At 42.9% G+C, this 23111-nt stretch overlaps 1 protein-coding gene and 1 non-coding gene across 2 annotated transcripts in view; both read right to left on the bottom strand.

Annotated features, from left to right (window-relative positions):
* Nucleotides 1-4392: 4392 nt before the first annotated feature.
* fam20cb (FAM20C golgi associated secretory pathway kinase b) overlaps nucleotides 4393-23111 on the bottom strand; it is a 46027-nt gene continuing 27308 nt past the window's right edge. The window contains exons 4-11 of the mRNA XM_070851781.1: nucleotides 12372-12464; nucleotides 8533-8648; nucleotides 7651-7831; nucleotides 7191-7300; nucleotides 6864-6945; nucleotides 6191-6250; nucleotides 5889-6039; nucleotides 4393-5260 (exon numbers count right to left, since the gene is read on the bottom strand). Of these exons, the coding sequence (XP_070707882.1) occupies nucleotides 5144-5260; nucleotides 5889-6039; nucleotides 6191-6250; nucleotides 6864-6945; nucleotides 7191-7300; nucleotides 7651-7831; nucleotides 8533-8648; nucleotides 12372-12464 (910 nt within the window). The 3' untranslated portion in view covers nucleotides 4393-5143. The remainder of the gene's footprint in view (nucleotides 5261-5888; nucleotides 6040-6190; nucleotides 6251-6863; nucleotides 6946-7190; nucleotides 7301-7650; nucleotides 7832-8532; nucleotides 8649-12371; nucleotides 12465-23111) is intronic.
* trnar-ccu (transfer RNA arginine (anticodon CCU)) lies at nucleotides 9385-9457 on the bottom strand. The gene has a single exon. It is a non-coding gene; the product is annotated as a tRNA-Arg (tRNA).

Here is a 23111-nt window from a genome sequence, read left to right as displayed (position 1 = left end):
ATTCTAATGCCCACAGATTTTTCTATTCCTCACTAATAATACATTTGTAGTTTTCAGACTCAAGTGACATCACCAGAGGCAATTTATCAGGCTTCATGAAGGAGCCACAAAAGACTTTACAAGACTTCCTCCATATACTGTGTGCAGTACTAATCCCCAAGACCTATAAACAGAGTGATGTGTAAAATCTGTGGATTGCCCTTTAACTTGGTGGACTCCACAGTAGCAGCCTGGTCGTCTGAATCCGGAGTGAGTGAAATGGACAAACCTCTCCCCCACCTCCAGCAGGATTCTGGGTGGTCTGCTTAACTTGTAGGCCACCTTCATGTTTTATTTTGCTTCTTTTTATGGCCTAATCTCTCCGACTGTACTTAGAACAGCTAACCCCAAACCAACAAACAAGATCCTTTGCATCTTTGTTTTCTTTTTCTCTCCGTTCACTCTTTGGGGTGTGTGTGTGTGTGTGTGTGTGTGTGTGTGTCCACTCTGGTAGTCGTTTAGTCAAAAACGGGAAGTTTTGTAGATGTTATCTATAATGCTCTATAATGGCCATAAATTGTTTCCGTGTCTATAAAACAGGGGGTTGGGTATTTTGAAGGGCTCTTAACGGGGCAATTGGAGGTCTCCCGTGAGGCGACACAGGCCGGGAAAACAGCCCGAGGTCTGCCAGGCCTCTGTGTGTGGCCCTGCTGGTGCAGGAGAGGCCCATAGGCGCTACAACGGTCGACCTGAGATGTTACTGTAATCCCCTCTTAAATTCTCCTAATGAAGCAGCTAAAAGGTCAACGCTGTTCTCTATTTTAAGCAGTTTCGTAAAAAGCTGTAGTGCATCCTGAAGCCTGAAAAGGAATCTGGACTGACATCATTGGTCTCTGTCTTTCTTGGGATAGTGTCCTAATGATTATTTTAATGACATTTTCCTCATGCATGAATTTGAGGCTTTGACGCACAGGTGAAATAAATCCCAGGTGTATCCATGCAGAGCCGCAGCTGCAGCTGAGGACGCTGAGGACGCTGAGGCCGTGCGCTCTGTATTTTTCTATGCGAGTTCTATGTGAGAACGCAGCATGCTACAGGGTGATTCTGTTATTGTATCTCTTTGTATTATTTTTCAATCTCTTTTGGGGAATTCAGGTTTACAGGTAATATAAGTGAACAGTTACATGGGCTTTTTTACTGGTTTTACACATTAAGATTGCACCATACATCATCATGATACATTTAGAAACAATTCAATTACTCAAAAAAAAACGAGGAAAGAGAAGAGAGAGACCTTTTAAATGTCTGGTCAGAAAGAGAGGTTCATCCAATTCCGATCTAGTAAAGTATTTCTTTTGCTCTCTTTTTTCTCCGGTTTGTAAAATGATGTTTATTATTATCATTGCAGCATGTCTCAGTAGCAGCGTGTTATTTTCTGTTTTCTGTGTTACTGAGTTGTTTTCCGCAATTCTGTGCTTTCAGCTCGTCATTGAATATTCTGTCTGTTCTGTTTTTCAAAGCTTATTGCATGTTGCACTTCAGGGCCTCTGTATTGTATGTAGTTTTTTTTTTTTTTTTTTAGCTTGATCCAATTTTTTGACATGAGCTACAGCTCCACCAACATGTCTTTAGAATGTAGCACATTAAACAAAATCCTTACTGTGTGTTCAAATAGTTTTCTAAAAACAAACTCTCTACTCACTGTACTTTGATTTCAGTAACATTTTCAGTGCATGATTTTTACTTTTATTGGAATATTTTCAAAGCAAGGAATTGGTACTTTTCTTAGTTAAAGGATCTGAATACTTCCACCACCACTAACACACTTGGTGTTCGTGACACTCGGTCTATTGTTTGTGTTTGTGTTTCATACACTCAGCCACAAAGCAGCATAACTGACTTCATTTAAAAAAAAAAAAAAAGTAGCTACCACCGGAGTTGTGTGGGCTTGTTCGCTCCAGACATGAAAAACAGACTGATTCATACAAAACTGTAAACAGACGAGCAGAGAGAAGCTGTGTAGAGGAGAGGAGGAGGTCGCCGTATCAGGCTGGTTTGAACTGAGATCAGATAAGCACCTCATGGTTCACTCCCATGACGAAGCTTCCTCTGGCGTCCTGTCTGCGGCCGGCCGCGGTGATTACAGCCCTTAGTTCTCCTCTGGTCACTCTCCGTCCCTCTGATGGTTGTCTCAGACTTCGCTTCCTCCATTCATAGCTCTGTCTGCCTGTGTGTGTGTGTATTTGTGTGTGTGCGTACATGCATTTATGTAAACCAACCAAGTAGCTTTTCCGGGGGCTGTTCTGTGAGGAAAGGTTATCAAAACACAACAGTGCACTGGGAACTGTAAACATGCTTACGAACAGAGCCGGGGCTGAGGGCCATTTTCCTTTGCACTGTACTGTGCAGCCACCCTCGCTGCCACCATTCACAGTCAAACGACACTGAGCTACAGGGTGCTGCAGATAAGACCTCCAGAACAGGCCTGTGTCCACCTCGGCATTTGGTTTGTACCAGCAAACAACAATTCTGACTCGTGAGGTCTACTCATGCAACTAACAGCTGCAGTAAAGCAGCAATTTTCACTACAGAGAAACTTATTCATTCAAAGCAGATTCATCCCTGGCACCAAATCCTTAGGATCAAAATAATCACCATTAGTCTAGTCTCCTAGAAAATAGTTCAAAATGAGCTCCGCCTCAACCAACTAAAGCAGTCAAATCTTACTTTCTTATTTATTGTATGAGTAATAATAATCTAATGACATAACAATTAATAGTAGAACAGTCACAGGGAACTTTCAAGTACATTTCCTGATAATACTTAGATACTTGATTTAATGTTTTTTTACTTGTAACAGACTGTTTTTACAGTGGTCTTCAGTAAAAGATCCTAATGCTTCCACCTGGTTTTTATAATAGTTTGAGGCTTCACTTTCTATTCATTTGACAATTTTATATATTGATTAACATATCAATTTATCAATCTACATTGTTTATAATTTATTTTTTTCATTACCATTATTTGCATAATTGTGCTTTAGTCCTGAAGGCGTTCGCTGTATCAGAGGACCATTTGTGATTAGTGGATGTTACCATTAACGGCACGAGCAGAGGTTGAATTGTCCAATAAACTGTTGAATGGTCCCCAGTTTAGGTCAAAGTACCTACAGCAGTGGTCCTGTAGAGTGGTGCTCACTGATTTTACTTGCAGGTTTTGATGCTACACTAAACTGTCACAAACTTTTACAGCCACACATTCTTCTGTACATTTTCTAGAAAGGAAATTTCTTTGGGATGGACATTATTTTTGTCACCTTCCATGATGATTAAATGTGAATCATCTCTTAATATCAAACCGTGTATGTTAAATCACTGCACGCTCCCAAGCTGTCAATTCTGAAGAAAACACAGAATCATTCTAATATTCTGCTTATTTTGTTTTATTGCACTTTTACCATGATGCAAAAAAATGAAAGAAAAAATCCACAGAAACAATGAATTGAATAAAAAAAGAAGCATTTTCACTTTAAGAACACATCGTCTAAAGGTCCTCCGTGGATCCACCCACACGTCCATACACACTGTACTGACCGGACACAGGACTATGGAAACTTAGACTGTATAATAAAACCTTATGGAACAGATGGAGTCAGCACACACATATATGTAGACCTCCGTCTCTTATCTATAGCTTGTACCCGGGAGGAGTTGGAGCCTTTCCGCTATGAAACCAGACATTCAAGTATTTCTATCATTGCACAGGCACTAGATTTTCCTACTGTATATATTAACTTTCAGCCAGCGACTGAATCGTTGACACCAACAGTTAAGCTATCAGCTGTTGGTAATGAATGAAATATACATCCTGAAAAATAATCTCTCCACAACAGCAACATCTGGACATCAAATATATTACAAAGAAACAATAATATAAAACTATTAGTGTCACATTTGGCTTTTGGTACCATAAATCTAACCTCATATCTGTTGCACTGAAAGAAATAAAAAACAGTAGTTGGATTAAATGTTGTAAACACAGGCGGAGACTTGCTCATTTGGATCTAACCGATACTTGTGGCAGCTATAAACCGATTTTGAAGCAGATTTGATGCTTGGAATGGGGCGAGATGTGGAGAGGGCTAACTTCACTGAGAGGCACAGACCTGGCAACTACTTTTGCACATGCTCAGTTTGCCCTCTTCTGGACAAATGAGGAAGTACAGCACTGTGATGGAAATTCAGTGGTTGCTTTTTTTAACAGAAAAGTGATGTAACTGATTAGTACTCATCTCAAACAATAAATATGAATTTTAATAAATACTCTCTCAAGTACAAGTAACATTTATGGGCAAAATTAACGGACAAATCCAGGAGTAAACCTGCACTCCGATCAAATATCTCCATCTTGAAAACCAATAATAGAAGCTGAATCAGCTCCGCAGAAATAAAATTAAAAATAAGACATTATGCAATAAAACACCTTTCAGCAAATCAATAAAACATCATTTTGATAATTAAGACAACAGGAAGTCGACCTCTGCGTCCTCCTCCTCCACTGTGAAACCGAAACACTTGCGATACCAACAATACGTATAAACACATAGTTCTGCTTGTGAAGAGTGGGGAAAGGGGAGGTGAAGGGGTCAGGAGGTTCTTTACAAGTCCCTCAGAATTCACTGAATTCAAAAAAGGGTCCTGAACAAGACAGAGAGAAGGCGTCTCTTGCAAGACTTTCATGGTTTGGTAGTGCTGCGGTGGGTCGTGGGTGTCTGGGTCGGCTGCGGTGACACTTTCCTACACTAGAGTCAGGGTTGGATATCTTAAGGAGTCTGGGTGATGTGTGGGGGTTGTTGGTGGTTCAGTTTAGTTTGTGACCCGGCCCCAGATCCATCCACGAGTCTTCAACATCAGTACTGGGTCAAGTCATTGCACCGTTTTGTCCTATCCAGCAGGCCTCCGCTTCCACACAGCTTATATCAACCTCAGGCAGGCGGGCTTCCCTGTGAGTTCAGCCAAAAAAAAAAAAAAATCAAGCCCTCTGAGAAATTCAGTACAGATGGAGCTCATCTGTTTTACAGGATGCCACTCGAGTTTTAAGAGAGAGGACGGATCTGCTCAGTCCAGGGGTTCAGTCCTATCCAGCTGCCAGCGCCTCCGGACAGCTACCTCCGCCGCGGGCCGGCTTGGCCGTGCTCTGTCTCTTGGTGCCCCTGCAGGTCGTCTTCTACAACGTAACCGTAGCCCTCCTTTTCAATGCATTCTGACAGCACGTTCAACACCTAGTGACAATGACGAGAGGGCGGTTTAATAAGGAGGAAGCTGTTAGTCTTTGTAAATAAAGGTATTTAGTGGCCTTTCAAAAAGACACGCTGACTGTTCACTGTATGTTTAAAGGGGTCGTTCAACATTTTGGGTAATAACCTAATTCACTTCCTTGCTGAGAGTTCAACGAAGAGATCGATACCACTCTCACCTTTGTACACTAAATACAAAGGCACAGGCAGCAGCAGGTCAGCTTAGCTTGAAGAAAGAGCTGGCCTGGCTCCGTCCTAACAAAATCTGCCAAGCAGTGCCTCTAAAGCTCACGTTATATCTTGCATGTTTAATGTGTACAAAAACAGCAGCGGAAAATCATCAATTTATGGGTTTTAGAGATAATGGGAGGCTGATTTTGCTGAGCTAGGTGAGCTGTTTCCCCCTGTTTCCAGCCTTTATGCTAAGCCAGGCTAACCATCTCCCGCCATGACTTAATTATAAGCAAACACATGTGGGAGTGGTATTGATCATCTCAATTAAATGTCTGCAAGAAAGTGAGAATATGTGATCCCAAAATGTTGAGCTATTCCTTTAAAGATTCAAATATAGAGACAGAAAACCAAAGGAGTAAAATGAGTGTGCAGCTCTGACCTGGCGCAGTCGTCGGTCCATGGCATCCAGGTGTGGCTGGATGAGGATGGGACTGAGGCGGTCCCTCACCAGGGATTCTGCCATGAGTGTGGACAGCTTGTATTCTTCCTTAGCCAGCAGCTGCACACGCAAGTGGGTCGACTTCCTTACCCTGCAGAAAGAGAGCCACCAGGGGGGAGAGAGTGAGACTGGCTTCGTGCACTAGTATACTCAACTTATATAACACTGATAATGTGTAATACTGATAATGTGAATCACACCCTGTTTATAAGCTACATACAAACCCAGTGAAGAAGCCTCACCTGCAGCACTGGATCAGTGGCACCAGAATGGACATCTCGTCGTGGGAGTGCTTTCCGAAGCTAGAATGACACACAGAAGCTTATTTATATCTTTTTCCTGTGCTGTTATGCAATTTAGCTGTTTGTCTGAATCTTTTATTGTGTCTTTTTTGATTAGTGGATTGCTGTGCGGCAGATTAAAGACTTCCGTTATCTTGCATATTTCTTCTGCTTCATTGTATGCAGTTTCCTGCATTGTCATGAAAAAAACTGCATACATTGACTTTGCTTTAATGATCCTGAAAAACATGAATTCTATTTTGTTATAATTTTTGCTATTTGAAGCGAGTCCCCATAGACATGAATTGTATATCCTGCATCTCTCAGCCATTGCACAGTACAAACTTCGTCAAATTTCAAAATGCTCAGTATTACACACTGACCTACTGTACATGAGTTCATTATGATGACGTATACAGTTTAAGCCCCCATTCACTCCCATTAACTTTCCCAACACATTCAGGTTAACAAGTTTTCATCTAATTATATGTCATCCAAAAAGTAATAAAATGATCATCATTTTCTTCAGGAAAATCTTCAGTTTTACTATATTTTCACTTATTTGGAGCCTGATTTTTTAAAATATCGCTTATTTAATTCTCTCAGCCTCTGTAAGCACAATGCAGTGGCTTACCCTCTGCCGTTGTCCAGATGGATGATGAAGGTCTCATTTCCAAACTTTTCAAATGTCTCATAATGGTGGCGATCCATGTTTCCTACGTGGGAATATAAGCAAACAATTCAGCCAAGAGTGAAATGGGTGTTAATGTGTGTGCTGTGCACTTCATGTGTGTGTCTTGTCTCTGGACTAGTGCACATAGCACTTTGCAACAGTGAAATCCTGGCTGATTAGATGTTGTGTTTGGGTGAATCACCACCACCTTAGATCCCATTAAACAATCCATCCATACAGTGTTGGAGAAAATGTGTTGTTTGCGTTGTGTCAGACGTGCCAGCTCACCCATGAGGAAGTCAAAGATGGTCATGTCCATGATGTCCAGCAGTCGTGTCCCACTGTCATAAGGTGGAGTCTGTTTGACCTCCTCGCAGTAATCTGGGTCCACCTCCCATCTGAAGAGTTCAAAATATCACAGAAACGACATCTCTGTCTTAAATTATTAGAATTTATGCAACACCAAAAACCAATTTGTTTCCCCTTTTAACTTGTTTGTTCCAATTTATTCTTGAGGTGATTTTTTAGAAACTTAGATGTGGATGTCTTTTTGTTTGTCATCATAACGAGTTTGCAATTTAGTGTTTTCTTCCATGGCATGATCAATACAGTCAGGTTTAATTGATACTGTCCCTGGTAACTGACTGGGGTTGTAATAAATACTATAGCTGGACCTGCGGGACTCTACAGTGAATCCCTCAGCGTCTGCTTCGTTCAGCGCTGTCTGAGTGAGTGATCGATCTCTTACTCTGCCTTCTTGCGCTTGTGGTAGGAGCGTCTCCACGGGTTCCTCCAGGTCTTGCGTTTGGCGAGGGCCAGGTCAGGGAGGAAGGCGGCCAGGGACCCTTCTATCTGGTCCGGTTTACCACACAGAGCGTGCTCAGTGGAGCAGTAGTACGAACACTCTCCGTAAAAACACACGTTGTTGGCTGAGATTGGGAAAAAGGACACACATTGTTGTGGCTGCTTTGTTAAACCATTGTTTATAACACCTTCGGAGACTCTTGGGTATATTCTATGACACAATGTGCTAAATACTTTAAACATAACTACACCCTCTTTCTGGCCTTTCGAAATGCACACTATTTAAAGCCCAATTTCCACAAGGCTATAATTACCTGGGGACAGTCATTGACGTGTATTAATTGCTGAGATTGTCAGTAATTTTAATCTTGGGAAAATTTTCCATGTGTATAATATGTAAAGTAAAAGTTGCATCACTAATTAACTGTCATGCTGTGGCGCAAGCTAAAGTCCCCAGATAATACTAATCCCATGCAAATGAATATCCCAGTAATTCAGGGCACAGAAGCAGCTTTGCTCTACATTATGAAGAAAGCAACTCTTCATTTTTGCTTGGCTTTAACTTTTGCACGAAGAAAAAAAAAATGTTGAATAGTTCACTGATGGCTTTTAATTATTTTTCTATTCTTCTGAGATCACGACATGAACTCTGTTGATGCTCGTAAAACAGTTTTGGGGAGTACAAAAAGCACAACTGAGACTTGTGCAGCATTTTTAGCAGTTCTGAGGATGGAGCAAAATCAATCTCATGGTATCTTGGTTAAAGTTTTTTTCCCTCTAGATGTGTCTCTGAAAACCAATAACTCTGCCCTTTTTCTGTGCGTACCTGGTGAAATGAAGAAGGTCCTCCAGAGCTTTTTGTCTCGTGTGACGTCTCGGATCTCCTTCGTCATGTTGACAAGCCTGCCGGCCACAGGGGGGACACGACGGAAGTCCAGGACCCTACAGGACAGAGGGACACACTGAGGGGTCACATTCAGCCTTCAGAGCACAGCAGTGGTTTTCAGACTGTGAAGCACTCCTCTCCAGGGGGTGGAGGAGAATCAATGGGGGGGGAGCGCGGAAAGGGAGACATGAATCAAAGATACTGCATGAGGTGAAAGGGACAGCTGCATGTGCTCTAAAAACAACTGAAGAATAGTTATTGTAGGCAACGCGCTCAGCAGGTGCAGGAGTGGCTGTGACACAAAGATTATGGAGACAATTAAGGTACTTTAACCCAACTGCTGCTCCCGACTCATAACTCAGTCAAATCTTAACACACAGATGTGACACACATATTTGTGACTTCAGTATGACTCACACTTTCCTGGGACATATATTTTCAATATCCACTGCAAACATATGTTCAGAACTCTGCCTAGATTTCATAGAAAAACGGACGCTCCTTATACTGTGATTCTTTGTAAGTTAGCCTGTACGTCAACGGGCACGATGCAAACAGGAACTGCCAATAATTTAATGGTGCCGGTTTGCCAAAATATTGGCTGAAAAACAGAGTTTGTCTCAAAAAGAAGATGACAATAGTTATTCTAAATTATCATCTGAGAATAATCCTGAAAAAGGATTTGTTTTACGTATCAGCAGAACGCATGACAGTTTTAAATCATCACCTATAGAGCCGTGATATAAATACTGGACAACTCTCTGCTGAGAGTATGAGCACATAAATCTAACTCACCCCAGATGGGACTCGAACCCACAATCCCTGGCTTAGGAGGCCAGTGCCTTATCCATTAGGCCACTGGGGCAGACAGCTCAGATGATTTACCCATGTAATCTCACTTTGCTGCCAACAGGGGGCGCTGTGGCATTGGTAATGACCTGACAGTTAAACCACATGGTGGTAAACCTCCCTGTGGTTTTTATGTGGCTATCATTCTACATCAAACACATTTTTCACTTCCACACAGCTTTCTGGTTTAATATATTTCCAGACACAGGTTCCTAGTTCATTCTGGGAACCACTATCTTTATTCCATCTTGTGAGGCCATCGTGATTTTGTGTCTCTGCATCATTTAACAAGAGACCACTGTTGGTGCTTACGTGTATGTATGTTAGATGGAGAGAGGAAGGTTTAATAAAGCCGTCCTTTACTGAAAGATGGCGTGGCTGTCTTCCTGTGTGCGTGCCACATGCTTATTTTATGCATGTGTGACCCCTGTCGTCAATACCACCCAGCTACAACATCAGCACGGGCTCTTAAAAAATTGATACCCCTGACAACACCTAATGGCCAAGGCCTGAGGGCAGAGAGACACCGGAAGAGAGAGTGTAGAGAGAGAGAGGCATGGGAGAATCTGGAGGAGAAAAACAAAAAAAAAAAGAGAGCTGTTAACTGAAAGCTCGCACAAATGATGCCATCAAGCAGCGTGCTGAGACAGGCGCACACAGTCACGTCTCCTCCCTCGGACACAGGTTGAAACGCCGCACGGCACCGTCTGGCCTGCTGGGCCTGGGCCTGCTGCCATGTTAAAGAGAACAGCTCGGGTTGACCTCGGTTCTGCTCATCATGCACATTTTTTTCTTCCACGCTTGTCCCATTGATACTCCCAAGTCGCACTTTGGACTTGTTATACTCAGGGTGGGTGAGAGGCCCGGTAAGAGCTGTACATGAACAACAGACAGGGAATCATTATCTCCCATCAGCTGAAAAATGTATAAGACACCAACGGGTGTCATGCATTTGGAGCTATGTGGTTTCAAATTTTAAGGCACATATTGGTCCTTCTGTGTCTTTATATCTGCTGACTTAAGTGTGCCTCCCATTTAAATCCAATCACACAATTAATGATGCATATAGCAGTGTAGCCTATAAAGGAAAAGATAGTGGCTCTGCATGTGTGTGTGTGTGTGTGTGTGCATGTACATCTGTGTGAATGCTACTTTTAAAAAGAGCCTGAGTGTGTCTGTGGGCCCCCTGGGAGGCAGTGTAGCCTAAGCCTCTGCACCAGCAGCAGCAGCAGCAGCAGCAGCAGCAGCAGCAGCAGCAGCTCTAGCCAGGCTCTAATTTAGAACAGACAAAATAAGGAAAAAAAATAAAGCGCTGCTTTTGGCAAACCCTGCCTCGCTTATATTTAGAATGGGCACAGGGCCTTTCATGCCTTTGGTTTCCTCCTCTTCCCTTTAACCCACACATATGCTGGGAGTGTGTGAGCGTATTTGTGTGTCTGTATAGAGGACCAGATGTGTAGCAGACTGGTGTGGAAAGCTGCTGCTAATGCAATTGCTGCTGAACTGTGTCATCGTGCCTGAAGGAAAAGTAGATTCAACATCACAGCCCTCTTTGGCCCTTTTGTGTGTGTGCATATATGTGAATGGACATCTGTGTGTGTGTGTGTGTGTGTGTGTGTGAGTGAGTGACCTTAATAACATCTTGTGTCACCAGCATTCACGCTACAACACAGTCCTTCTGCTCATAATAACATACAGTCACAGTGACGTCAGCTGGGCTTTAATAGCAACGCCGCTGCTAAAACTCATCGCTTTCTCTCGTCCATCTGAGGGCCACATGAGGTTTTCTCTTTTCATTAAAGTCCCTCCAGCCAGCAGACGTGCAGGCCGCCCATAAAGTGTTAACCTTGTAAAGGCAGTGAAGTCAGAGAGCGGGGTGGTTAGCTAAGCAAGGAGGCTGCAGTCATTGTTCAGTCAGATGCTTGCTCCGGGAGAGCGGCATTCATTCTCTATGACTCATGGCCACTCGGAGCTCACAGCCTCATACTGTACGGGCCCGACTCACACCGCTCGCTGCGTTTGATAAAAAAAACAGAGTTTCTGAGGGAATGAAATGGTGAAAGCGAGAAGCAAATGTGCAAATAAGAGCTGAGAAAATAATGGGCAGGCCTGCAGTCACGAGTGCATACAGACATGTGGATCTGTGTTGTACTTAAAGCTTCACTGTAAAACTGAGGTACCCAGTTTTGGCCCTTCAGGTCTGGTATCCTGCAGGTTTTTGGTTCCCCCCAGGTGGTTAATGAGCTGACACGATGAGAGGCAAATTAGCAATCAGGGAGGAATAAAACCTGCAGGATGCTGGCCCTCAAGGATGGAAAGCAGAACTTGGGCTTGAAGGAGTGAGAGCAGATTCAAGAACACAGACTTTTTTCTTTATTTAGATGAAAATGTTTGTAGCATCTGGGCCATTTCACATTAGACACCTACTTTGACCCCTGAGGGTAATGGAGGCCCCAGGCTTTGGCAAGGAAGAGGAAATAAAAAAAAGACAATCACTGGTTCTCCTGCATCGATTATGATCCGACAGCTTTACATGAGCATCAGCACTCTACATCAGCACCGTAGAGTTGTGTTTCAGCTGCTAAACTACGCTGACATAGATGCAGAACAACAATTTTTATCCTAGCTTACACCTATCACTGATGCCCATGTCATATCGTTAACCAGAGCTACTGGCTGCTGCTCCTGTGTTTAGTGGCTCAGTTTAACCTACTCACACTTTTAAAGGCCTGAAGTACAAAAATCTGTTCGTGTTCTTTGCCGCCTCTTCAGCTGATGGTGCCTCAGGCTGCTGCCTGGCTTGCCTATGTTTAAAAAATGTGCCTGTGTAGCAAAAAGCTAAGAAGCCTGCTTTACATGAGGGGAATCCAGCTAACATGCACCACACAAGCAAACACACACACCTCTGAGACCGGCTAGTGTTGACTTACCTGTCCAGATGAAAGGCGGCGATCTCAGCGTTGTGTCTTTCAAAGTCAGAGAAATAGAAGAAGTCTGGTGGGGTCTCCTGCTCCCGGGTCTGCCTGCAGAGGCACAAAGAAAAAGACTCAGAGGTCAGGCTTAACTATCACGCAAAGCCGAGGGTTCGACAGTCAGCAATATGCAAAAGGCCCATTGTTAACCTGTAAAACTAGAGATGTAACCAGTTTTTATTTTCTGGATTAGCAGAGAGTGGCCATCACAAGATCCTAAAGGTTCTGAAATTATGTCTTGAGAGGGTTTGTTTTCACTGGGCACCCGCCAAAAGCCAAAGATGTTCAATTTTCATTTCACCATAACCTGATCTAATTTAATGTGTCTGGGTCTGGACTTTACAAAGCAAACAACATATAACAGGAATTCAGTACTACAGTATTTGTTGGGTGCACTGCACACTGGCGTGAATGCACTGGAATGAAATCAGTCCATGTGTTGAGTGTTGTGTCACTCCAGAGGAGCCCAGTCAGGGATAAAACACTTGGGCTTTTCACCTGTGTACCTTATACTGCGAACAGCGTTTGTGAGCAATAACCACGGCACAATAAACTGGTGTCCTTGCCTCACAAAAAGGCCCTCATTAGCGTTACTGTGGGCGTTTTGTGGGGCAACAAGAAAACACGGACAACTGAAGGTCAGAGACTTCCTCCTGAAGCATCCACTCCTGTTCTCCCCCTGCACCTATTTCTGTCCAGCTCTGATCCTTCCCCAAAAAACTGCTTTCCTGCACACATTCTGCCTTAAAGCTCTTACTGGAGGGAAAAGAGGCTCTTAAAGGCTTAAATCCCAGAGCTGATGGAACACGAGCCAGGATGGGGCAGGAAAGACAGGACGGCCGGGGTAAAGAGGCGAAAGCAAGTCAAAGGAAGTGGAGGTGAAAAGGCTCCCAGAGAAGGTGCTGGGTATAGAAAATATGTTAATGTCTTTGACAAATACAAGGACAGCAGTGCAGTCCGTCATCAAATAGCAATCGTTCTACAGACGAGCTGCATATTTGAGCTATTTTTCCTTTGATACACACTGCCTTCTCTTTGCTTTTTTTTATTGACAACAGTAAATTCTTTCCAGGAAGGCAGCTGAGTGTAATGATTTGGACTGCAGCCTCTGCCATTTCTGCTTCAGCTAGTTGAGGGAGGATGAGAAAGAATGGAAACTATCTTGGCAACTTCTCTTTCTCTCCTTCTCTCTCTCTGTTCCCTCCGGATGGCTCGCTGTGTTTATTCCGCTCAAAATCCTCTATCTCACCTCCACTGCTTCTCCACTCTCCCTCGCGCAGTACTGTTTCCTCGGCTTTTTTCCTTATGTCCGCGTCTTAATACTTTTTATCTGTCTGCCTCTCTGACTCTGCCTCTCTCTCTCTCTCTCTCTCTCTCTCTCTCTCTCCATCCGTCGCTCTCTTCCTCAGCTGGCTGGCTGATTGTAGCTCCACAGCTGCGTGGCTGACATATGCACCAGTCATTAACTAACCCAACATGGAGCCCAGAAACACACTCATCCAATAAAAATTCCTCAATTTCCTCCTCTCTTTATCACTCTTGTTCTGTCTTTCCTATCCTCTACTTCTCTGCAAGCATTTGACAGGCAACCGCAAGCAGATTGGGTAACCAAAGTAAACCAAAGCAAACACATTTTGTCTTAATACACTTTTGAGCTCATCTGAAAGGTATTTAGCTCCCATCTTCCCAGTAGTCTGCTATAATCAGCATCAGAATTTAACATAAGCAGTACGTCAGGGCAGCATATTCCTCCTTTTTACATTTCTCAATCTCCTCCCCTCTCCCCCGCTCATCCCTCACTTCTGAGGCTCCGCCAGTAAGGGCCGAGCACCGTCTGTTGATTGTATCGCTCTCTTCTTGTGGATAGCCTTGCTTCAGGGACACAGCTCTCGCTCTACATCAAGGAAAAATGATACTGACTTTGAAAGCAGAGAGCGGTGTCTATTTACACCAGCGCTGCTCAGCCGCGCAACAGGACAATATCATTCAGCGGTGCCGCATACAAAGTGACTACAACTGTTTTATAGATGGGGACAGTTGTGCTAAGTCAGGTCCTGGATTTATTTCCCTCCAGATGTCAGGAAAATTAGTCTTGGCCGAATAAATCAGTGATGTTTTTCAAGACTGTCATACATAAAGTTTGGGGTAAACTTTTGGGGGGACAGATTACAACTGATATCCAATGAAGTCTGTTGGTGAATTAAAACGACATGGCCTTTTTTGTGATTAGTCACATGATCCATAATGATTGCACAAAAGAATCTCATGTGAATATTTTCAGATTACTTCAAAATTCAAAATTGAATAAATCATCATACAAAAAGCGACAAAAATTTGAGTTCCACAAATTTTCTTTTTTCCTCTTTTAACATGTCAAAAAATATTCAATGCAATGTAAATAAAATTTATTTTTTCATATTCAACATCACAAGTAATCTTTCATGTAACTATAACCTAATTGCATGTTTTCCCAAATGCAATCCGGTCTGATAACAGTTACTTATTTTGTGTAATCTGATTACATAACCCTGATTGCATGTAAATCCTTTACGACCCAACCCTGTGTCCACTCCTTGCTAAGCTAAACTAAGCTAACTGCTGGCTTCAAGTTTAGTGGTCTCAATCTTCTCATCTAACTCTTGGCAAGAAAGTGAATAAGTATATTTCCTGAAATGTTAAAACTGATCCTTGGAATTAGTGCCTGACTCTGTGATATGTAAATCTTGAGAGAAAATCAGTTCAAAGCCCACAGGATGATATAACAGATTTACTGTCATCCTGCAAGAAGAAGAAGAAAAAAAAAAGACTCCATCCCCTGAGCAAGACATTTTGCAGCACTGCCTGGAATGATCATGTGCTGTAAAATCATTTTGCATTTGCAATACAAAAACTTGCAGTTGCATTAAAGGACCGCAGACAAAAATGTGTGAAAGTGTAGTTGTAGTTGTATTTCAGTGCCAGTATTTCACCACCGTGCTGACTGTACAGCGGTCATGGAGATTTCTTGGTAGATAAGCATGAGCAAACATTCTAGTGCAATGATTCATGCTCATTCGGCCTTAAAGAAATCCACAAGCATACCTCACATAGTACTACTACATTTCTGTCTCTATAGGGGAAGATAGACAAACACAAAGAGCTGCTTCATGCATGCATCTATTCTCAAGCTCCACTGTGCACCGTAGCACAGCTCGATGAGCTCGTGTCACTGCTCTTCTGTGCAAGTGAATGCTAATATGAGCAAACATCATGTGAAACCAGGCATGTGTTTGCATTTGAGACAAATTTCTCTGCCTGTGGCCCGGCTCAAGATGTGGCTGCACCGGTGCTCTCCTCTCACTGAGTGTCAGCCAGGAAGCAGGAAGACTGGATAATTACCGTGATCCACAACCAATTCAAATGTCAATAAAGTTATTTAGAGCATGGCATGGTGCCCCCCCGCTGACCGGGAGAGAGGACAAGGGAGAGAGGAAGAAGCAAAGAAAGAAAGGAGAAGTGATGTGACAAAGGCACTGGAGTTAAATGGGAGAAAATAAGCAGGGATAAACTACAGTAGATGTCTCTTTGTGTTCTTTGAACTAACAGATATGCAGCTGTTATGCGTTACATAACATTATGTTTGAATCCTCTAACAGCGGCACCTGTGTTCAGGCAAATCTGAGCGTGTTCTGATCAAGCAAACCATTAGGGCCATGTTGTCTCAAGGAAGCTGTGCCGTCAACGTAAGGCAGAGGAAACATACATAAATGCATGACCACATAATAAAGTCTATAAATGTTTGAGTACACAGTATGCACTAAGCTCAGAGAAAACAGGGAGGAGAGCAGAAATGTTGTTCTACTCGTCCCTTTCACTTTGGACTGGCTGGTTGGGCTTAACCTTTAAAATATTTACAAATGCACAGCGGATTTATGCTGAATGATAAGTAGATATCTTGCACCAGCTGCCAGAAGAAGCATATATATATATTTCTTTTCCTCCTCGACAAGAAACTGCCAAACGCTGCTCTGAGGAAACAGTATATTCTTTAAGTAGGATTTGGTGGCGCCACTATAGCCACCTGTCTACACCAACATCAGACCCTTTATCATCGGCAGCAGGTGAGACGTACTGAGCCGAGCATGCACAGTGTGACCCTGGCCCTGCTGTAAACACATAGTTTACACTGGGTGGCCAGACAGTTTCTTGGCTCGGCTCCCCGCTCCGAGGGGCCCCGGCAGCCAGTGGGGCAGCGGAGGTCTAGCAGCAAACACACAGCAGAGTGAGAATATAAAGGTGAATGAGAGCGCTGCATCTGGAAAATCTACCTGTGCACAAAGGACATAGCTGACCTCTGCAACACCAGCAGGAAAGTCAGAGGAGGGGTGGGGGTGGGGGGGGGATAAGGAAGAAGCATTTCCTTTCACCCTGTTATTGACATCAAGTCAGAAAAAGGTATTTTGCTTCAAGCTGCAAATAAAAATACACTCATCACATTCACCCTGTCCAAATAAATCTTCAACGATCAGTTGGCAGTGAAGGGCGTACTCCTACACAGCAAAGCAGAACGTTAGATGTCCCTTCGGTGTAACGCCATCAAATGCCGACCAGGATGGCACACCGATGATTTCTGGGCATCGAAGTTCAGCTACTCTAGATTTAGTGTTGCTTTTCCACAGAGCTGGGACACTTGCAACAGACAGATTTAGAAAAAAAAAAAAAAAAATCCCAACTTTTAATCTATTGTTCTATCTAATCTATTGGTTGAGTCTTCCCATGTTTGGAGTTCTCCTTTGACTCTCCCTACTGACAGTACTTGTTTCATATTATTAGTCATATTTAACAGATTTATACGAGATGCTCCTTTACTTGAGCACTTCTGCGCTCTCACATGCTGAAACCACTTCCACCAACATCAGTGTTGCATCCCTGTGGCTGCAAGTTATTCATTATGGAGAATCCAAAAATCTTTGTGACAGCTCTGTGAATTCCTTCCACACAACCGAACGCACAGCCAAGCTTCATTTTCTTTCTCTTTGCAAGTTTTTCATGGTCCACCCTGCTCATGTTTGTACAAACCCTGCTCACACTCTAGCGTCCAATTCCACTATTCAGTTTTATCTGAGGCAGAGCTGAATTATTGAGGCAAAAAATCAACAAAATGTTGTTTCCTTTGACTTCACAATGAGATTGAGTATCTCATTCAAGGTAATGCACAACACCCAAAGTAACACCGTGTCAAAGTGCATTTGGGCATAGGATGTTTTATCTTGTTTCAAAGTCAAACTGTCAATTGATCACCATAAGCCTACAGTGATGATTGTCGGCTACGCTGTTAGAGGGGAAGCAGAGCAGAGGAGTAAAAAGATATGCTGTAAAATATAAAAGGACAAGGGCATCTTCCAGCCCCAGCGGGTTCCCTCCAAAGGGCTGACTCCACACACTTGTCACACATCATCCGTCAAACCCACGGGCACGCCAAAGTGAGCGCGTGCTCTCACACACACGCACGCACGCACACACACCAAACTTACACACTTCTACCCATAGACCCACACACAAACGCGGCATCATACTGTACCGTACATGCACACACACACATATCCAGAAAAGAGGTGACAGTTTGAAAGAGTTTTAAACCTCAAGAGGGGGATGTTGAGCTGCAAGGACGCAGGTAAGCCACCACAGGGGGACAGGAGATGAGGGGAGGCGGTACATTGTTTTATCTCAAGCATAACGCATGTGAAGGCTGACCTTTTGAGCAATGACATTTGATAAATTGTGAAAAAAAAAAACCTTTCACAAGCAAATGAGTGCATAAAAGTATCTGTGCGTTGGCATCTGACGGTGCGTGTTACTGTTTACTGGTGTTGCTGCTATAACGCTCCATGGTAATCCTATGTCTGCATGAAGGATTTGGTGCACAAATGGGAGAAAATGACAGGCTATTTGTATGAGTAAGTGCTCGGTAGGTGGTACACGGAGGTGACATTTTGTGTTAGATGGTGATACAGCACATGCAGTACAGTACAGTACAGCGCATGCAGTGAAGGAAACAGATGGAATGAGGAAAGACAGAAGCAAAAACATAAGTGGGACAAAAGAAAATGAAGAAGGAAAAAGGAAAGAAGGAAAGAGGGAAAGGAAAGATGAAAGGCAAAAAGGAAGGAAGTAAAGCAACAAGGATAGAAAGCAAAAAGGAAGGACAGAAGAAAGGAGACGGAGCGGAAGATAAAAGGAAATAAGGACAGAAAGAAGGAAGGAAGGATGGAGGGAGGAAAGAAAGACAGAAAGGTACAGAAGCCTTACATATCATATCAACAAGTTGTTGTGTTTTCTACCGCCTCCCTGACCATGGCAACACCACAGCGTTACATTAAAACCATCATATGACTCGGCTGTTTTATTGACTCATTTGAATTGATTGCTGCAGAGTGATTCTTCATTGAACAGGCGTACAGTAAAGGAACATTTCAAAGGAAACCCTGAACACTTGAAGTGAAAACAAATAACCACACTGGCTGATTTCAATATGAAAATATAAGCATCGGCTGTCAGAACCCCACAAAGTCAAACCGTGGTGCGTGAAGCCGTAATGAGCCGGGTAGTAAAAATTTCACTCAAGGATTTTTTAACTAGCACACCACAACCACCCAAGGGCTCCCTAAACAACCTTCACACGCTGATCCAGGTGTGTGTGTGTGTGTGTGTGTGTGTGTGTGTGTGTGTGTGTGTGTGTGTGTGTGTGTGTATGCCATGTCTTTGTGCGTGGCTTGGGATATGTGTGTGGCACTTTCTAAGTATGATGGCTGTCATAGCTCCCCTGGCACTGCAGCGCTTTTCCTCCTCCTCCTCCTCCTTTACTCTCTTACCCCCTCAGATCCCCGGTCTGACATACAGAGAGACAGCTGTTTCCTTCCAGCAAACTCTCTCACTCTCTCACTCTCTCTGACACATTGACACACACACACACACACACACACACACACTGTAGGTAGGTGTGTGTGCACACACACATTTGGGGGAGACAGATTAGGACAGACACACAGACGAAACCATATATAGGTTTCTATAAGCTACACAGAAACAGAAACACACTCTTGTGCGCACTGGCAAGTGATGAAAGTATGGAAAGCTAGTGTATTGACAGCTCGGATAACACGCATGCACTCATCACAAAAAAAAAACGTTACAGCCTGTCTCCTATTTAGAAATTAGCTATTCTCCATGTTAAGTGCATCCTCCTTCTGAGACAAATTCATGATTCACATATATCAGAATGCATATGAATAAAGATAAAGTCAATATAATGAATTATGCATAGATATGATTTTTAAAAGAAACTACATCCTGTTTCAGGTTTAGCCTCTGAGTCCTCGGGGCCAGCCCCATGTAAATGATACCATCTTGAATAAAAAAGCCAACGCCTCCAGAACACAACAGACACTTCAAAGAGGCCTGCTTTAGCAAAGAATAGTCCTGAATGAAAACCACTGAGCAAAACACAGCTATTAGAGGTTTAGCGTGTGGCAAGACACCATGAAGAGTGTTAGCTGTGAGAGGGAGGAGGAGGAGGAGGAGGAGGAAGGAGATGCTGCAACAAGGGCATTCAACTAGATTGTTATTGAGAGGCTTTTTAGATGACGGAGAGAGACAAGGGACAGAAAGGTGGAACGTGTGCGCCATTAGTTTGCAAGGATTTGCATCGTCATTTTCTTTGCATTAATCCTTTATGGAGCCTCACAGACACAAACACACACACACACACACACAAACAAACAAACAAACAGAGTGCACAATAATATCCCAGGAGCTACACTGCTCCACCTGGCCTCCTCCTCCTCCTCCTCCTCCTCCTCCTCCTCTCCTGCTGCCTGAGCAGTTGTCATGTCATCCTGTAAATATATCCCGGGCCGATAAACAGGCCATAAAGATGAAGCCATCATCTCAACATAATCTGAGACAGATATACCGCTGCCTCTGACAGCAGGAAGCTTCCCCACAACAGTACATGTCCTAATACGGCACCACCTCTCCTCTCCACATCTCTATCTTCCTTACTGTCTCTCAAAGTCTTATTCTATTAGAAAAAAAAAAACAAGACTGTCAGCTTCTTTCTCCATCTGGGTTTACCACACAGAAAAAATAGAATCATCCCAGGCCTGATGCGGGTTTTTTTTTTTGAGTCTTAGTGGTCTGACTGGGCGAACACAGCAGCTCTTCTGCATGAGAGAAGACAAGCAGCGAGACACTTCCAGGAGTCCACCGCTGGAATATTCCAGGAAATATTCAATCACTTCTTATTTCGTTTCAAATGCATCAAAGCCAGGAGGAAATCAGGAAGGGCTCCAAGTTAATTAAATTGCCTTGGATTATAAATTGAGTTTGGGAATGCAAGTAAGCATCGCAAAATGGCTAATGCCATTCTTTCCACCTTTGAAGGTGAAATGGATGGATGGATGGATGGATGGATGGATGCCTCAGAGTTAAATGTGGCTAAAATCAATGGAGGAAATTAATAAACGTAGATAGATAGATAGATAGATAGATAGATAGATAGATAGATAGATAGATAGATAGATAGATAGATAGATAGATAGATGAGCAGAAATGCAAAATGAAGGCTTGACAAAACGTGTGGAAGATTTCAACGGAAATACAGAAATGTAAACACGCATCATTGAATTCCCATATAAGCCCTATAAGAGCACAAGTGAACTGTTTTCTAATCTGCATTTCTAAAGCAGAGCTGGATTACACATACGTGTGTCTGGGAGTGGGAAGGGGAGATGATGAATTTCCCCGTATGGCATAAAAGATGATCCTTAATCTGCACCATTCATTCAGGTTTCAAACGAGCAACATCAATGAAGCGGTGCCACCATCAGTCGGCTCACGCAGACCTGCTCAGAAGTGCAGCACGCAGGGCTGCGAACTGACCACATAATCACATTATGCTACACAATTGCATGGACTCTGAATGTATAGCGAGGTGCCTTTGAAATATGTACTGTTAGATGTGGGTGCAACTTTCAGGCCCTAAACTGTGTTGAGGAGAGAAAACGAGAGAGTACTTGTGGTTTACACAGAAGATTTGATTTTATAGGTCAGCTCAAAAGATTTTAATTCCTGTTATGGAAACCATTACCTCTATAGTCATTTTAATTTAGAATTCATGGAAGCAAGAAATGCAATTTCAGTATACTGAGTGATTGAAACAATGTGTTGTTAGACCTTGATACCATCTAAAGTAGATCAAACTAGGAGGAAGTACAATGTTTAACAATATTTAACGTCTCAGTTTAGAGCATTAGCACACTTTGCTAATCAGCACTAGTTCTTCTGGACTGAAGTGTTGGTAGATAGGTACAAAATGAAATAATGCTAACTTAATGTGATTCATTGCTATTTTTCTGTAATTTGTAAACAATAACCACAAGCCAGCATTTCCTAAATGTTCCTAAATGAAATTATCCTCCAGTTCCAAATGCAATAATAACAATTACAGATGAACGGTTTTTGTTGCAATTAAAAAGGAAGTACAGCAAGTGAGACTTTTCTATGATGCAATCATTTGGTTAAACAAGCTACAGTTTTATTATGAAGCTCGACTCTCTTGATGAATGCCAGCCTTTTTCATTTATTTACCAGTCAAGCTTGCCAATCTGTGGTTTTGGCTCTGCCCATTTAGGTTTAACTCAAGCACTGAGATTATATCTGAGTACCCTCTGAGTATTGATTAACATGCTGCTGTAACAAGTCATTCTTTTCACTAGTGGTGAATAATAAAAGAGCATCAAACAGCTGAAATACACAATAAACAGTCATGGTTTGAGATAGACAGTGAATGCGTCATCACATTCAATTATCCATATCTGTAATTGCTGCATATTTGACTTCATTGGAAGTGCTTCAAGTGCCAGTTTGTAAAAATAGCCTCCATTCAGAATGAGAATCTCCACTGGATGATTAGGGGACAGGCTCGCCTAAGACTGATTGCTGTGGCCTTTCCACAGCTATTCTGGCTCTGCTGAGTGTGTGCCTTCCACTCAACATTGATCTATCGACCCACAGTCCAGTAAAACCTCGCTCGGACCAAAAGGTGAATCTCATTTCTAAACACACACACACACACACACACACACACACACTCACGGGCACAGCCACGCCCCTGCATACACACACAGACACAGACTAACAAGCGTGTTGATTTTTGATGACAAGATTAATGTAGCCTCTCTGAATTCTCCTTGCGTCAACAATAGCCAGCTACTCTTGTTCTCCAGCATCCGTGATTGTGTGTGTGGTGTGTGTGTGTGTGTGTGGATGGTCGTGCGCCATTGAACAGCCTTTGTAGGCTTTGTGATGGTGTTGCAATCACCGCAGTGTAATTGGAATTGAGCATCTCATCCATGTAACCGTGCGGCTCGGTAGGTAGGCTGAGGAAAACGATCGCTATTGTCTGCGATAATGAGATGCAGGTTGGCGCCTCGGGGTTAAAGGTTAGTTATAGAAGGCATCACCATATTCATGGTAAAAAAAAAAAAAAAGCCCCTGCAAGCCCCTGTCAGGATGACCACAAGGCATCACTGCTTTCAGGAGCTTTCTCCTGTTTCTCATCATGTAAGAACAGAAAAATTCTGTCTTCATGTATTCAAAGTAAAGATTCCAAGATGCTTATGCTATTTGATGCTTGATATGTTCTATAAAAATGTGTTT

This window comes from Pempheris klunzingeri, chromosome 20 (genome assembly GCF_042242105.1).
Source record: "Pempheris klunzingeri isolate RE-2024b chromosome 20, fPemKlu1.hap1, whole genome shotgun sequence".
NCBI lineage: Eukaryota > Metazoa > Chordata > Actinopteri > Acropomatiformes > Pempheridae > Pempheris > Pempheris klunzingeri.
The sequence above is the reverse complement of the archived record's forward strand: the minus strand, read 5'-3'. Positions and strand labels throughout refer to the sequence as shown.